Source organism: Epinephelus moara, chromosome 12 (assembly GCF_006386435.1).
Source record: "Epinephelus moara isolate mb chromosome 12, YSFRI_EMoa_1.0, whole genome shotgun sequence".
NCBI classification, from domain to species: Eukaryota; Metazoa; Chordata; class Actinopteri; order Perciformes; family Serranidae; genus Epinephelus; species Epinephelus moara.
In genome coordinates this window covers 30,747,931-30,766,203 of record NC_065517.1, presented here as the reverse complement: position 1 = coordinate 30,766,203, position 18,273 = coordinate 30,747,931, and the positions used below count along the sequence as shown (strand labels likewise).

The following is an 18,273-nucleotide window of genomic DNA, read 5'->3' as shown; positions in this document are numbered from 1 at the left end:
TCCTATCCATGAAGGCAACCCCCCCCCCCAAAAAAAAAAAAAAAACTTAAAACAAGAATCTTTTAAAACAATACTTAATGTGAAAAGTTAAGAGCTACTCTTTCCCTCTATAAAAAAAAGACAACTCCTTGGTGTTGAATGCACTTTTTTACGCAGCACCCAATCCCATCCCGTCTACCTGGATGTCTGCCCTTTGTCTTTAACAACAGTTTGTTCTAACAGAGAGTTAGAACTTGTTGGGTTCAAAGTGACCCAAAACATATAACATTAGCATGTATGACAAACATACTATATCTTTCTTTTTCTGTACATGATTTTAGGCAAAGTATGACCCACCTCTTTTTATCTTTCTTTTTCTGTACATGATTTTAGGCAAAGTATGACCCACCTCTTTTCCTGGGATCCTTGTACAAAACGTTGTTTAGAATTTCCCTTCGTTCACATTGGTCCGCTCTTGTCCACTGCCTCAGAGGGACAGACAAGTAATGTCTCCACATGGTGGTTGGGATTCTGATTCAAACCATCTAGACTTCTTCACTCCCTAAATGGAGAATAAAAATTATCTGACTTGGAAATGACGCACCTGCACAAACTTGCCTCCACTGCACCACTAAAATTCCAAAGATATGCAAAACAGTCTATTTCATTTGTCTGTGAGAATCAATACAGTGCACGTTAGGAAAAACACAAAAACAAGCAAATTAAGAAAACTTCTTTACCAATCTGACAACACATGTGCTTTGAAAAATGCTGCAAACTGAGAAAACAAAACTAAATAAAGAAATGCTGCAAGAAAACAGCAGAGTTTCCAGTGTTGCTAAAACATGTTGAGCCCAGCATATCCCAGCCGTGTCCTTGCATGTTCAGGCAGGTTAGAATCAGGATATACAAGACTGGAGATCAACAATATGCTGACTGCTAGTGGGAGACACGGTTTGAATTGTGGGCTCCACCCTGATCTTTAGGAAGGTCCAACCTTTAGAGAAACAGAGGCAAAAGCTGTTGTATCCAAACCAAGCAGCAACCGCCAGGGCTGAAAAGTGAAGCCAATGTGGAAGTGCCAAAAACAGCAGTACTTGAAGCTGGCCTCAGAAGTAAGTCAATCCTCAAAGACCCCCATGTTAAAATATCCAACTTTACAGCAGTGATAAATAGGGGTGTAAATCACCACTTTGATCACAATATGATGTTATATCGATTCTTTGGAAAATGAGCTGATATTTGCTGATATTACAAAGTCTGCCACGATATGATTTCGATTAGATGCAATTCAAGGGTAATAAAGGAATGAACACATAATTTGAGGTAGCCAACAACCCAGTTTTATTTATCTGAAGGACATCTATAAAAAAAAAACTGAACTGCTTGGCAACCAGACCAGGCCTCTAATTGAGACAGGCCTTTATTTGTCAAACTGTGTAGCCACACCTGGCTAGTAAATAGGACTGGGCTTTTAATTGAAGTTTATTTTAGTAGGCATGCATTGTTCTCCACTCTAGCTACCCTGCCACCTGAGCTGCTGCTGTTTGCTATGGACGAAACAAGTGGCAACCTCCAGGGCTGAAAATCGAAGCCAACACCCAAGTACCAAAAACAGCAGTTCCTTTAATGGCTTCTTGAGGCTGGCTAAAGAAGCCAGTCAGTCCCCACAGACCCCCATGTTAAAATGTCCATTTTTACAGTAGTAATAAACATGGTAACAGCATGGTACAAAACGGTTTTGGTCTCTAGAGCTAACTTCCCACTTTGTGACAACTGTACAGGGGATGAATTTTTGTCCAAGACAGGGGGTGTGAAACTCATTTTAGTTGGGCCACATACAGCCCAATATGATCTCAAGTGGGCTGGACCACTGAAACCGCTGCATAATTACCTATAAATAATTACCCCTTCTAATTTGTCCCCTTTATAGTGTAAAGAAAATCATTCTGTAAATGTTCATCCATTTATAAAACAAATGATGATGATATCCTAAGAAAAATTCTATGCAAATTCAAAAGCATGTCTCAGTTTTCCCACATTCAGCCAGTCTGCTGCTTGCCTTTATTTCATGTGACTTTTTTCATAAGTTTCCACTAAAGTGAAAGCTGTTGAAGAAGCAGGTTAAGTTGGCCACTGCCTTATAAACCATTTACAGTCTGAAGTTTTGTCAGTGCCTCAGCAGCAGGATGCCACACATATTGTTTTAAGATAGAGGTCTGATACAGATTCTTTTGGACTGAATCTGCTGCTTGACAATATTTTGCACAATGTTCAGTATCTTTAAATATGGCCACATGAAGTATTCATTTAATCCTGAAACCTCTCAGCCTTCACATGTGCATCAACATTAGGCGTGCAAAGTCATCTAGTGGGCCGGATCGGACCCTTTGGTGGGCCGGTTTTGGTCCCTGTGCCATATGTTTGACACCCTTGGTCTAAGACCTCTTTCCAACCAACTAAAATTAGTTTAATTATGTTGATTATTTCTTCAGCTGTGGATCAAAAGAGAGACAATACTGGTAGTGTGTAAAGTATTTCTCCAAATTCATATTGCACTGGTGGGTGAAATGTGGTCTACAGGACAATGTTATTTCAATGCATTTAATGTTTATTATAAAAAGTCATTAATGTGGAACTATATAGTCTTTGTGAAGCGTTCAGGACACTTTGTGTGTCAGATTTGTACACCCTACTTCATTCATGGAGTATTAACTCAACTTGCGCCTACTGCTGTAATGCGCATGCGCAAGCACTTGGCCGTTACAGCTTCGACTAGTTCAAATGTACAGACATTTTACGGCCCACTGGGACTCTCGGAGCGAGGAGAAGGAGCTCACGGATTAAACGCGAGTCTCCATGCTACCTACATACTTTGTAAGTACCTATGCTATTGTATTTCAATAAAGCAAACCAGAAATGAACACCATTAGTTTTATTTTATGCCGCTCGCGATGCGGCCCAGGCTGCCGTTGTGCCAGCTAGCTCCGTGTTAGCATGCTAGCTTGTATGTGTGACATGGTTAATAATGTCTAGGTTAAATCCAGCTAAATTTTATATAAGGGACATTATGTGTGGCCATTTTCTATTCATTTTGTGTGTCTAAGATGTATCTGTGCTGTTGAGATGCTTTAAGTTCAGAATATATTCAGTTTGAGGGAGTGACAGCGCCACCTGCTGTCAAAATTAGTAATCAGCGGAGGACTGGGGGTAATTTCCAGAGCTATGGAGCATTTCCATGAGCCAGTTGGCTTGTCGATATTCTGTCGACAAATATGCACTTAACTTACTCAAAAAGCACACAGAAGTTGAGCTGCCTTTATCTGTTTGTATATTCATTGTCTGTCATTAAGTTCGCCATGTTTTTATGAAGTTAAATATCCGTTTTTATTATTTTTGCCGTCTGTGAACATTGTCTGTGTGCTGTTAGCTAACAGTAGCATGATGCCGTTTTTCCAGGTAGAGCATGAGCAGGTTGTGCCCAGGAGGTCACTCAACATCATTGTCCTGTGCTGTTTATCCCAGAAACCTCTTACTGTTGCTCCATTAAATGTTGTAATATGATAAACAGGGATATATACTGTTTTTTATGGTTGGTTTCCCTCTGATTTTAAATGCAATGTTAAAAAAAGGTTTTTGTAAAAGTGAAACAAACAAAAAAAGGTGTAAGGCGGGATTTATACTTCTGTGTCGAATCGACGCCGTACCTACGGCATAGGCTCTGCGTCCATGTAGAGCCTACGCCATAATCTATGCTGTAGCCTGACGTGCACCTCCCAAGAAATGTAAATACACGTCACAGCAACACAGACGTCCTGTCTGTTTCTGTAAGCTGAAACCATTTCCCTCAGTGGAAAAAGCTTTTATTTACTTTAATTTCACAGATAAGAAACGATGAATTGTGAAGACAATAAAGCCTCCACTAAATAACCTTTTAAGTCTTGTGTATGATTTATCCTGGCTTTATATGAGCAGGGGAAATCTTGTCGCTAAGCTAACTTATACAATGTAAAATGCCATAGGCTTGTGCTAATAACGTAAGCGTCTTATATTTGTTTGGAAAACATGTTTAATATAAGACAGTTGTTTTGTCAGTGAAACGTGAGTTGTAATGGAGCTGAATTTTGTAACGTTACCTTTGTTAAATGTTGCTGTTGTCCCTGGCTTCATATAGCTGAGAGAAGTGGTGCTAGGCTAATTTATACAATGTAAAATGCCATAGGCTGGTGCTAATAACATTAACATGTTGTATTTGTGTACTTGTGTTTGAGATTGTTCCTATTATGCCTAGTGTTGCACGGTATACCGGTACTAAAATAGTACCGTGGTACTAGAGTATTCCAAACGGTACTATACTGCATTTTGAAAATACCGGTACTTTTTAAATTGATTCAATTCATTCATTTATTTAATTCATTTACGCACACAAACGCCTTCCTTGTTCCTATTGGAGCACATATTGCGCAAGTGGTGTGTATGACAACACCTGTATCAACATTCGCAGCTGGTGCACGTGAAAAAAGACAGAGAGAAAAGAGAAAGTCTGCCTCGCAAAGGGAGACAACACGAGACAACACCAACTTGGTGAAACATTTGAGCAACCAAACCGTGACGTCCGTACTGAGGTACTTACCGAACCATGATTTTTTGGTACCGTTACACCCCTACTATTTATTGTTCTAAAGGTTTGTATCCAAAAGGACTTTTCCTTAGGAAAAGTACCGAAAAGTATCGATAAGTATTGAAATTCATATTGGTATTGGTACCGAAACAAAGATTTTGGTAGTCATGTTAAAATGTTTTTTTGGGTGTGTTTTGAGTCAACTAAACATTACAGCACCTCACAAAAACCTCTGCCGCAGAATAGTGTTTTGGAGGCAGGGTTGCCAACTTTGGCCAGAGGGCCGGAGTGAGATTTTACCTTGTGACTTAATATCTGCTTGTGTGTGCGTGGTCATGAACATATGTGCACATTTTTTTTTACCTTAAAAGACTTGATATGCACATGTGGCAAACAGAAGAAATGAGTGTACATTTAGATATTCATATCTATAGGCCTAAACCCCACATACGTCCATAGACGCTCAATATTTGTTTTACGGCGCAGATCAAGGTCAGTTTCATCAGTCTGATGGTAGTATTGATCATCTGCTTAAAAAATCCAGTAATATGTCCTGTTGTGAAAAAAAAGAAAGATTTCAATTGATGTAAAATTATATGCTGTTCCCATGTTTGTCCACTAGATGGCTGTAGAAGGCAATGAGTGAACTTAAAGCGATACTCCGGCGTTATTCAATCCATAGAGCCTGTTGTCTTCGGTCACAGAATGCTGTTGTAGATGCGATTTCCACGCATCTACTTTGTAAGGCAATAGGCAACCAGTGTAGGACACTAGGGGAAGGACGAAGTAGCATCAAGTTCAGGGTAGCCCCCCCACGAGCATGAGCAGGTTGTCTACACAAGGTCATTTAACACTGTTGTCCTGTGCTATTTATCCCAGACTTACGAAGAGTTTTCCATGAGGTGAATAAACCTGGCTGTTACCACCATCTACCAGCTCCAAGTGGTCCTTAAAGAGCAGAAGATGTCAAACACAGGTCACATATGCAATCTTGGCTTTCAACAGAGAAATTTGGGTGTGATTGCTTAGTCAGGCTTCAAAATGACGATAGACTATTATTTGCACACTGTAGTGGATGAAATATCTCACTCCTGGTGAAATATGGTCTAAATGTGAACGTTCAATTGGCATCTTCAAATAGTCTTTGAAAAAACTTTAACCTTTGAACCATTTCTGAATGTCTTTCACCATAGACTTTATTTAAACACATTTTCAATGGAAAAATATCTCAAAGTTCACATCTTGAATGTGCATTTTGATAATGAATACATGGGAAATGTTGAGAGTGAAATTAATTGATTATATTACTATGTGGAATTCAAAGAAAGGCTTTTGACACTGTAGGTATGCCAGATGAAATTGTGGCTTTAATTGAAGTATTTTTACATGAATACCTTTTATGCTGCTGGTTAAAGAAATGCAGATTGGAAACAGGGACACGGCTCACCTTGTTTCTCGTTTGTCTAATTGGTACAAACGCCAAATTGTAAAAGGAGGAGAAATGGCAGAGCATCAAGGTCCAGGTGGGAAAAAAATACTCAATCATTCACCTGTTGATTTATATATATATACAGTGGGGCAAAAAAGTATTTAGTCAGCCACTGATTTTGCAAGTTCTCCTACTTAGAAAGATGAGAGAGGTCTGTAATTTTCATCAGNTATATATATACATATATATATATATATATATACATATATATATATATATATATGTATATAGATCCCAGGGGACATTTTTTTGTATTTGGGAGCTGTTTAATTGTGTAATTTGTGGTAGATTTTATTTTGTTGAACTATTGATAGTGTATACAGATCTTAATCTCACTCTGAGTTACTGTTGTTCACAAACTAAAGAAATGAGAGATCATTTTAGTTTTTACTGAATATTTGAAGGCAAACTGTAAAACTATATATATATATAAATATGTAAACTATATTTATTTGTTGCGATACTGTTTTCTTAAGTTAATAATAAAATATATATATATTTTTTAAACTTATGTCAGTCATATTGTTCAGAATATCGTTATCGCAAAAATACCCTTAGATACAATATTATTTTAGGGCTATAACACCTACTCCTATATTGTAGACCATTTCTTGATTTGCTGCAGTCTCCGCTGCCTAATAAATGCTAAAAAAGAAATAGGACAACACATAAAATTCTGGTTTGTAGTTCACAGTTTGGACGAGCATCAGTTGTACATAAATATTTAAATAATCCTGAATGCAAGAACACACATTGGCCATTAATTGTAAATGAAATTAGATTTTATTATGTTTAAAATTTGAAAACCCATGCTGATGGCTGTAGCTGCCTCCAGTGGTTCTCTTCACCCTCCTGTAGACTGTGGGAAAAACGAGATATGATAATTCAAATAATTAAGTGTGCACTTTGAGTCAGTATTTAGTTTTTGGCATTTTTTAGAAAAGGCTGTAGATTGAAAGATCTTTATTTTTTTACCTGGCTGGTGAATTAATCAGTCTGTGGACCCCAATCCATTTCTTCCACACCTTTATTCTGATAATGGGCAGGTTGGAAAGGTCTCACAGAACTACAGTGAAACAGTTGCACAGAGAGATACATACATTAGACAGGTTAAAGTTATAGTTGGTAATGTTGGAAAGCTAGCAAGATTTGAAAGCGGCACCTCCTCTAAGCTCCACCCCCTCCTCCCCCTCCCGTCAGTGCTCCGTCCAAAGCCACGGCCCCACAAACTTGAACACGCATCCATCTCAGCAGAGCAGAGGAGAGCCGAGTAAAATAACAAATCCCCCCTGAAGCAAACAAATAATTACCTGTCCAACAGAAAGACAGCAACCTCTGCATCACTTTTCAGGCCCTTCAGCTCCCTCAGTTGTCTCCGCTGTTTAGCTGCACCGATGTTGATGTTTGGTTTGTCCTCTTGCTTTATCCAAAGCCTTTTTCGTCGCAGCCTTTTCTGCCTCCGGCTTTCTTTTCTCAGCCTGTTTAGCGGGGAGAGAAAATTAATATTATGCTGCGACTGTTTTTACCTGGCAGTTGAGTTATCAGTCTGTGGAGGATCCGAATCCATGTCCTCCACGTCTCTATTGTCAGAGGGGACAGCTTTGGGAGGTGGCACAGAACTACAGTAAAAAAGTTGCGCAGAGAGGTAAGTAATATGAACAGATATGAATGGTAAAGTTAGTTCACACATTACATGTGCAAAGTGTACACGCACAGCTGTCAACTGAGAGTCACACAAATAGGGATGGGTACCGAACCCTGGTATTGAACGAGCCCCGGGGCTACATTCTTCAAGACCGCAGTATTGATAAGCTCTGACCTTAACGGTTCTGCTATCGGTACTGGAGCAGTCACGTTTTTTTTTCACAAGTTAAACGTTATCTTGCACATTTATCTCACCAACTCCGTCAATTATCCGTCATTGTATCATAATTTTCGCTATTCTCCCTGAAGACGAGAGAAGTGTCTCGCTCACCCTGGCTGCCTGCTGTGTGTGAGTGGAGAGAGCAGGGGGGCGGGGCTGTTGTTCCAGTGACACACACACACAAAAACAAAAACACCTTGCGAAAGTGCATCATATTCAGACAGAAAGATGTACAGTGTTTGACTGCCCTAGCACAGCTAGTTCATCTACGTCCATTCCAGGTTTGTAACATTATGCTAGCAGCCAACACATGGAGTTAATAACCATTCAATCTGGAAATCCATCAGTTAAAAAAAAAGAAGAAAAAAAAAGGATTTTTTTTTTCTTCCTTTACCTCTGGAGGCACTGCCTGTAGTTTTTCGACTAACGGAAGTGCAGGGGCCTCGGGGATCGCTCAACTTCATCACTTCCGGCAGTGCCCCCAGGGAATCGCCTTGTTGTTTACAACTTCCAGGTAGAAAACCAGCAGAGTTTAGCTATATATATATATATATATATATATATATGTATGTATATATGTATACGTCAAGAATACGTCTTGTCTGTGTCTGTGACCCCCGTTCAACCCACAACCAGCGGGATTCGCCGTTTCGTTTCTGCTGCTGGTTGAAATCTGTACTCACACAGCGTGCTGAATGATTTATTTTGCCCGCACAAAACTATTTTTAGTCGCAAATGCGAGTNATTCCGCTATATTCGGCTTTTCACTTATTCCACCGAATACCAAATGTGTTTTTTTGAAATATTCGGCTGAATATATTCGGTGCATCCCTAAATAGGACCCTTCCCCCACTCCCCCCTCCCCTCACCGCTGCTCTCCTCACTACACTGGCTGCTGCGCTGTGCAAGTGCACAGATGTCTCAGAGCAGTGGTGGTGCATTTGCAAAATAAATGTTTTGAAGGAGCAGCAGCCGTGGCAATAATTTAGCAAATGAATGTAGCGGAAACACTGCATTTCAAGTTGTAAAAAGTAAAATGTTTTGTTAAAAACTATTTTGTTGCATAATGAGAATTGAGAAAATAAAGCAATTTATGTTCTTAATTTGTTTTTTTCTTCCTCAAAAAGTATCGATAAGAGTACCGTTACAATATCGGATCGATAAGCAGTATCGATAAGAGTAGTAGTGCCGTTAAAATCTTAACGATACCCATCCCTACACACAAATGACCGATTTCACACACACTCATGCTACGCCGCTATTTCTCACACTGTCAGAGATAATACTGAGTGACAGTTTGCAGAGGGACAACATCGTGGTAATTTATGACGAGACTTTACTTACTAGATAGCGGTAATGCACCTGACTTTAAACTGCCAATAAACTTTACTAGCGTGCCAACCTTAAAAAGAATTTCACAAGTATGGCTCGAGTCGGTCGACGCAGGCGATGTATATTACAGTTTTATTACTTCTACAGTGGTGTTTTTTAAATTTTGTTTAATGTTTTTGTTATGCAGAAATACAGTTCGATTAATAATGTCGCTACTTGTAATGACGTATGTGTTGGTGTGCAATTTGTACATGTACAAGTTAGATCACATTGACTCTTGCTATGCTGCTATCAGAAACATGAGCGGTAAGACAATAAAATATTACACTACCCAGGTGGTGTAACAGTCTTTGACACAAAGAGAAAAAAGATATAGGCTGCGACTGTCTTTACCTGGCTGATGAATTACTGCCAGTCTGTGGAGGATCCCAGTCCATGGACTCCACGTCTCTATTGTCGGAGGAGACAGGTTTGGGAGGTGGCACAGAACTACAGTAGAAAATTTGCACAGACAGATAAGTAAAAGTAACAGATATTGGTGTTGGTAAAGATGTTGGTAATTTGATGAAGTTAATTCGCACATTACATGTACAACATGTACAAGTTAGATCATATTAACTCTTGCTATGACCGATGCTGCTATCAGAAACATGAGCGATAAGACAATAAAACATTACACTACCCAGGTGGTGTAACAGTCTGTGACACAAAGAGAAAAAAGATATAGGCTGCGACTGTCTTTACCTGGCTGATGAATTACTGCCAGTCTGTGGAGGATCCCAGTCCATGTCCTCCACGTCTCCATTGTCAGAAGAGACAGGTTTGGGAGGTGGCACAGAACTACAGTAGAAAATTTGCATAGACAGATAAGTAAAAGTAACAGATATTAATGGTAATTGGATGAAGTTAGTTCACACATTACATGTACAACATGTACAAGTTAGATCACATTAACTCTTGCTATGACAGATGCTGCCATCAGAAACATGAGCAGTAAGACAAAAAAAAAAATTGGATATGGGCTTCAATTCAGTGGAGCTATGTCCTTCCATCAGGTAGTGTTTTAGTAGTAGTGTAGTAGTAGTAGTGTTTGTTTTCATTACAGATCTTAGTTTAAGTGTGACAAAATGATCTCTGACCACAATTGTTTTTGTTAGGTGGCTCAGGAATAAGTACATCACTGCTGCAAGTGGTAAGACAAACCATTATGCAGGTGGTATAACAGTCTGTGACATACAGAGAGAAAAAAATTAAGCTGCGACTGTTTTTACCTGGCTGATGAATTGATGTCAGCCTGTGGAGGACCCCACTCCATGGGCTCCACGTCTCCATTCTGATAATGGGCAGGTTGGAAAGGTCGCACAGAGCTACAGTAAAACAGTTGCACAGAGAGATACACAAATCAGACAGGTTAAGTCTGTAGTATTAACAAGTATTGATTAGTATATTACTAAAGTAAGTTAAGTCCACACATGGCATGTACAAATTGCACAAGTTAGATCACATTAACTCTTGCTATGTGAGAAACATGAGCGGTAAGACAATTAAAGCATTAGGCATCCAGGTGATACAACAGTCTGTGACATAAAGAAAAAAAATCCTCAGCTGATAAATAATAGTGCTTAAGACATTTTATCAATTTAAATGTGGGACTTTATTTATATCTTGCACTGCACTGTAGCTGCACCATAATTTTGATTATACTTTTTGATATGTCTTCATATAAGCTTATTTTAACTTTCTTGATTTGTTTGTTTTATTCCTTTAAAAGTATCTTTTTGTGTGTACGTCTTTGTGTCTCACATAAAGGACTTTAAATTTCCTAACCTGTAAGGGCCTTGTCCATCACCAAAAACAGTCCAGCCTATGGCACCCTGAAAACAAAACAAAACACATGACATGCACTGCATAAAGATTTATTATGTAAGAGTGTGTATTTAAACAGAATAAGATTTTACACTTCAAATGAAATGGTATAAATCTTACTCGTTGAAAACGAAGGGGAAATGTTTGATCGCCATAAGCGATCACACCACCGAACCCATTAGCATTGTCCACGCACTGGATGGAAATCTGCAGTAAAAATGTATAACGATGATGAATTGCTCCATGTAATTCCCATATTACGACACCAAACTGTAACACTTTAACAGCACATTTCGTAAATTATGCCAAATTTCTCAACATGCTAACAACATTAATATTTCAAACAAAGACACTTTGATTGTGATCAAAGTGTCTTTGTTTGAAGCTGCAGTAGTTGCACATACTTGAAACACTTGTGCTTCTTTGTGTATGTATTATTTCAGAAAATGAAGTGTATGTGTTGGAGTGACAGTGAGACTTTTTACTCAGCACTACTCCCAAATACCAGATAACACTGTGAATGTTCTCTAAAATAAACAGTATAAATCTTACTTGTTGAAAGGGAAGGAGAAATGTGGCATCGCCATAGACGACCACAGCAGGACACCCATGAGCATTGTTGGCACACTGCCTAGAAATCTGCAAAATCATCAAAATGCATTACGATAGTGAAATTCATTGTATAATACCCACATTACATCACCAAACTGTATCACTTTCACAGCAAGTTCCTCAAATTAAAGTCACATCCCTTCCCATGCTAACAGTGCTGTACGTGAAGGAAATGCTAACAGTGCTAATCTTTCGGACGAACACAAACTCATCTCTGATTCAATCAATTCACCAAGTCAATCTGCATCCCAATACAGTGACTTCCTAAACTGCAATATTCCATATGTTTTACCATATACTATTACAGGTATGTTTATTTCAGCTTGTCAAAACTTACCCGCTGCGTTCGACCAGAGGTTGCCATTTTGCCGTGTCACACTCGTGTGGTACGACACACCGGTATGATGGTGTCAGACCATGTGAGCGTTACACATCTTTATGCAACAGTATATTAACTAATGTACAGCAGTGTTGAGAATGTCAAACTGCGTTTTAAATAATTACATGAAACCCTTTGTTTCCTGAGTTATAGCTGATAACTGTTTCTTCCTTGAGTCAGGTTTTGTTATTATTATCACAGAAAGAAGAATCTCAGAATCAGTTTATCTCACCAACTAAAACATAAATCTTTTTTGAAACTACACTCACTGTGAAAAGTTAAGAGCTACTCTTTCCCTCTATAAAAAAAACACAATTCCTTGGTGTTGAATGCACTTTTTACGCAGCACCCAATCCCATCCCGTCTACCTGGATGTCTGCCCTTTGTCTTTAACAACAGTTTGTTCTAACAGAGAGTTAGAACTTGTTGGGTTCAAAGTGACCCAAAACATATAACATTAGCATGTTTGACAAACATACTATATCTTTCTTTTTCTGTACATGATTTTAGGTAAAGTATGACCCACCTCTTTTCCTGGGATCCTTGTACAAAACGTTGTTTAGAATTTCCCTTTGTTCACATTGGTCCGCTCTTGTCCACTGCCTCAGAGGGACAGACAAGTAACGTCTCCACATGGTGGTTGGGATTCTGATTCATACTACCTAGACTTGTTTACTCCCTAAATAGAGTATCAGAATGATCTGATTTGTAAATGACACACCTTCACAAACTTGTCTCCATTGCACAACTCAAATTCCAAAGATATGCAAAACAGTCTATTTCATTTCTCCCAAGGCAAAAACACCCAGCCCTAAAATTGCTGTGAGAATCAGTACACTGCACGTTAGGAAAAACACAAAAACAAGCAAATTAAGAAAACTTCCTTACCAATTTGACAACACATGTGCTTTGAAAAAATGCTGCAAACTGAGAAAACACAACTAAATAAAGAAATGCTGCAAAAAGACATCAGAGTTTCCAGTGTTGCTAAAACATGTTGAGCCCAGCATATGCCAACCATGTCCTTGCATGTTCAGGCAGGTTATGATCAGGATATAAAAGACTTGAGATCAACAATATGCTGACTGCTAGTGGGAGACATGATTTGAATTGTGGGCTCCACCCTGATCTTTAGTAAGGTACAACCTTTAGAGAAACAGAGGCAAAAGCTGTTGTATCCAAACCAAGCAGCAACCTCCAGGGCTAAAAATGGCCACTTGAGGCCGGCTTCTTTGAGTCAATCCTCAAAGACCCCCATGTTAAAATGTTTCCCATGTATTACTTTACAGCAGAAATAAAAAGGGGTGTAAATTACTAGTTTTATCACGATAAGATATTATATCGATTATATGGAAAATGATACGGTATTTGCCGATATAACAAAGTCTGCCACGATACGATACCATTCGATGATTTTTACAGTTGTAATCTGATTCAGGGGCCTGCAATCAATATAAGAAGATATTATCTGCCCATATAACACAAGCAGTTACAGAAGAAGCTGACACCTCTTTCTTTCCTGCTTTTGGCCATAAAAGATTAAAACCACACACAATGTAAATAACTGTAACTTCTAAAGTGCAGTAAATTTTACTTTAAACGGACTCCACTAACACATAAAACAGCACATGGGATAAGTTAACCTTCAGAGCTTTCTGTCAGAGAGCCCCTTCTGGGAGAAATATTTTCATGTTATCCAAACCACAATCTTTTTCTGAAAACTATATGGCTTAAAGCTCTCAAGTCAAACTTCTCCCAACAGCCATAAAACATGGATTAATAACAAGATCATTTAACAAAAGTATAAAATTCAGCAGTTTTTTGCTGGTCACACATTATTAGATTTAGCATGTTTACATTGCATAAATTAGCAGCTAGCAGACTTTTTTCCCCTCTACCCATAGCTTAACAAATTACTTTTAACGTTATTTTTCGTAATCACTGTTGGTTTAAATTGCTGCATCTCCCAACAGATTAGATTAACCTTGAGCTGACAATATTATCGATAGTTTCACTTTGCATCGATGACACTGGATCACTGATCATCGAATCGATATGTCGATCCACATCAATGGATCATTACACCCCTAGAAATAAACAAGTTACGCATAATTAAGGGTGGGCCACTCTGAGTGACGGGCTGTCTGCGGATACTTGACTCGTTCGAGATGAACTGCGCCTCGCCTGGAAAGTGGACAAGATCAGGCGGCTGCAGCAGGGGGTGGTGACAAAAAGTTGCGGTCAAGTCAGACAGTTTCCAGCTGTCACGACCGAACAAAGGGCCTGAACCCAAATGCACTACTCAAGAGGCAAAGTACAAAATCAAAGTTTATTAAACACAAACAGAAAATCACTCTCGAAAGAGGAAAACCATACACTAAATCTAAGAGCAAAAAATGATCTAGGAAATAAACGCTAGACTAAAAAACAAACAGAAAATCACTCTACTGAGGCTGAACTATCACTATGAAAATCAAACAGAAAATAAACATGAACAAAGTATCAAAATAACAAGACCTGACAATGGCAATGGCAAAGGGCATGGATACGACGCTGGTTCACTGACATGAAGGACAAGACGAACTGGCACAGGACAAAGGGAGACACAGACAATATAAACAAGACGAACTGGCACAGGACAAAGGGAGACACAGACAATATAAACATGCAGGGTAAGGGCACAGGTGGAAACAATCAGGGGCGAGGCAGACAGTCAGACCGGCGGGAAAACACACAGGGGAAGGAGCAAGTTGCCTGAAACGAGAGGAGAGTTAACTTTCAAAATAAATCAGGAAATCACGAGACAACATAGACACAAGACAAACTGATAAAATTAACTTAACTTTTCTTGGTTATGACACCAGCAGCCTTCATTCTGTACAGGAAGTCAATGAAACACTCACATCTTGTTAGGTCTGATGCTGATTTATTAAAAATGTTATCAGACTCACATATCTGTTTGTTCTCAGTCTCCAGTTGTTTTAATTATTATAGAGTAACCTATTGAAATCCTTTACAGGCGATCTGTAATTTATGTTCAGACTTTGTAAATGGGGTGCCAGCCCTACCAGGTGAGCTACTGCGTGCCCCAGAAACTGACGAAATTGTGTGTATGCCCAGCTTACATGTTGTGTCACTGTGGTGAGTGCAGTTTTACACAGGCAATTGAAGGGCAGCTAAATATGGTGTAGTGTAATTAGCACATTGTGACAGATTATATTACAATGTAGATTTCAAAGAAAGGCCTCTGACACTGTTGGTATGCCAAGCAAAATGTATTATTGCTTTAACAGAAGGATCTGTACAAGGATACTTTTTATGCTGCTGGTGAAAACTGAGAAATACAGATTGAAAACAGGGGGACAGATAGCTTTGTTTTGGTTTTTTGAGTCCCTGTTGCCTAATAAATACTCTTAGTAAAGAAATAACAGCACATAAAATTCTGGTTTGTATTTCCCGTTTTGGGCCAGCAACAGCTATACATAAATATATAAATAATCCCTATTACAATAACTCACATTAGCCAGTAATTGTAGCAACTGCATATTATCACAATGTAAACTAAGCACAAAAAATAAGGAAAGTTGTGTAAATAAGATAAAGATCGCATAGCAGGATCCGCTATTGTTGGTAGATTATTTCTTTATTCTAACAATGCTTCTTGGCAAAAAAATTGGAAAGCCTGTTTATTTCCCTTTTAAATTGTGCCACATTTGTAAGGAACATGCATTTGTGGGATGAGCAGCAGAGCTGAGTATGTGGGCTGTGCCCATGAAAAAAATTGGTAAATCTTCTCTGCCAATGCCAAACAGCTTTTTTTTGATGTTGACTCTTGTTTTGAGCTTCTGGTACCCCCAGGTGATTGGCACCTGATTGTCAGCACCTGTGAGCATGGGCACTGCTACCGTGGTCAGTTGGTGTCTACTCCAACAATCGGCATGCCACATTTGACTGTTCTGGATAGGGCCCGTGCGATAGGGCAACTTTAAGCTGGTGTTTCGCAAAACCAAGTTGCAGCATTATTTGGAGTGAGCCCTAGTACCATCTGCAAACTGAAGGCCAAGTTCTATATAACAGGGGATGTCAGAAACAGGCCGCAAAGTGGGCATCCCAAGAAGACCGTTTTCTCATCCTGTCAGCACTCAGGAACCATATGCAGTCTTCTACAGATTTGCAGTCAAGGTTTGCAGGACTATATGGCTGATGGCTCTCTGCCCAGACAATCCGGAACAGACTGCATGCAGCCAATCTCTGGTCTCATAGGGCTGCCAGGAGGCCTGCCATGACTGCCCTTCACCGCCAGGCCCGTTTGCGCTGGTGTTGGCAATACGTGCGCTGGAACCTGAACATGTGGAGGAACGCTATGCTCAGCGATGAGTCCAGATTCTGCCCACAGCAGTTGGATCGTAGGGTCAAAGTGTGGAGAAGACGCGGAGAACGCTTTGCTGATCGCTGCACCGATAGAGTAACATCTTTTGGCGGAGGCAGTGTGATGGTGTGGGGCGACATCTCCCTCACTGGCAAAACAAGGTTTGTCATCATTGGAGGCAATCTCAATGCAGAGAGATATCGGGATGAAATTCTGCAACCAGTGGCAATCCCATATCTCCACAGTCTGGGACCGAACTCTATCCTCCAAGATGACAATGCTCGCCCCCACAGAGCGGAATTTATCAGAGACCAACACAACCATGTTGGCTGGCTTGCGACAAATGCTGGTTTAAAAATGGGATGCCATCACACAGCAGTGTGTGACCAGGCTGGTGACCAACATGAGGAGGAGGTGTTAGGCTGTTGTGGCTGTGTATGGTTCTTCCACACACTACTGAGGCTCCTGTTTGTTAAATTAATAAATTGTTAAATTGCCAATATGTCTTGTTTCTTCAGACTTCAATCACCCAATCCACCAAACAACACCAAACAAGAGTCAACAGCAAAAAAAAAAAAGCTGTTTGGCATTGGCAGAGCCGATTTGGCAAATTTTACATGGGTGCAAGCCACATACTCAGCTCTGCTGCTCATCCCACAAATGCATGTTCCTTACAAATGTGGCACCATTTAAAAGGGATATAAACAACCTTTCCAAGATTTATTTCCAACAAGCATTGTTTCAACAAAGAAATAATCTACCAAACACAAATTTCATTACTTTTTGTGCTTAGTTTAGAACATTCCACTGATGTCCTGAGAAAAAAAAATGTAAACAATAACAATACATACATAACTGAATTATCATAAAGCTTTGAAAACAGGAAAAATGCACGGAAAGCCACAGGTCCTAATGAAATGGTAGGGTGTTGAAACACTGTGCTTACCAACTAACTAAAGTGCTGAATAACATTTTCACTGCCACATGATGGATCAGCAGCAATATGCACCCAACCCAATAGATCTACAGACAATGCTGTCGCTACATTACTACATACAATACTAAGCCATTGGTCCTCTTCTTCTCTTCTTCTTCAGTCAGCCCTTTCACCCTCCTTTAGACTGTGGGAGACACAACAGAGAAGTTTAGAATGACTGATATTATGATAATTCAAATACTTAACTGTGTACTATGAGTCTGTATTTGCTAATCTGTAGATTGATGGATCTCTTTCCTTTCTTTTCTTTCCTTTTTTTTTTTTTTACCTGGCTGGTGAATTATTAGCAGTATGCAGAGGATCCCAGTCCATGTCCTCTACGTCTCCATCGTCAGAGTGAGCAGGTTGGAAAGGTCGCACAGAACTACAGTAAAAAAGTTGCACAGAGAGATAAGTGATATTAACAGGTATGAATTGTAATATAAGTTAATTCACACAATGCATGTACAAAGTGCACAAGTTAAATCACATTAACTCTTGCTATGACAGATGCTACTATCAGAAACATGAGCGGTAACACAATTGATCTTTCACTACGCCCACCCCTTTGTGATGGTACAAGCTGTCAGAGTAAGCATGGACACTGTAACTACTTGCACTTCAGTTTTCAGTTAAATATGGAAGCGAATCGTGACTAATATTTAAATTAAAATGTATTTGCAGAAAGGCTTTTTCATTTTAAGAATGTGGCTGCATTATTTGACTCATAAATAAAATTAATCATCAATCATCCTATTTGCATTTTAATTTTCTTCTTCAAGACTG

At 39.3% G+C, this 18,273-nt stretch overlaps 1 protein-coding gene across 4 annotated transcripts in view; it reads right to left on the bottom strand.

The window, feature by feature from the left end:
• Positions 1–6,855: 6,855 nt before the first annotated feature.
• Positions 6,856–18,273, bottom strand: part of LOC126398598 (arp2/3 complex-activating protein rickA-like) — a 31,119-nt gene continuing 19,701 nt past the window's right edge. The window contains exons 1-10 of one of the 4 annotated variants that reach the window (XM_050058074.1): positions 12,101–12,170; positions 11,704–11,790; positions 11,272–11,358; positions 11,113–11,159; positions 10,557–10,652; positions 10,030–10,125; positions 9,679–9,774; positions 7,400–7,567; positions 7,065–7,155; positions 6,856–6,948 (exon numbers count right to left, since the gene is read on the bottom strand). In XM_050058074.1, the coding sequence (XP_049914031.1) occupies positions 7,077–7,155; positions 7,400–7,567; positions 9,679–9,774; positions 10,030–10,125; positions 10,557–10,652; positions 11,113–11,159; positions 11,272–11,358; positions 11,704–11,790; positions 12,101–12,127 (783 nt within the window). In that variant the 5' untranslated portion in view covers positions 12,128–12,170 and the 3' untranslated portion in view covers positions 6,856–6,948; positions 7,065–7,076. Of the gene's footprint in view, positions 6,949–7,064; positions 7,156–7,399; positions 7,568–9,678; positions 9,775–10,029; positions 10,126–10,556; positions 10,653–11,112; positions 11,160–11,271; positions 11,359–11,703; positions 11,791–12,100; positions 12,171–15,048; positions 17,633–17,776; positions 17,873–18,273 lie in introns of those variants that run through there. The other 3 variants (XR_007570791.1, XR_007570789.1, XR_007570792.1) reach the window with 3 other exon arrangements.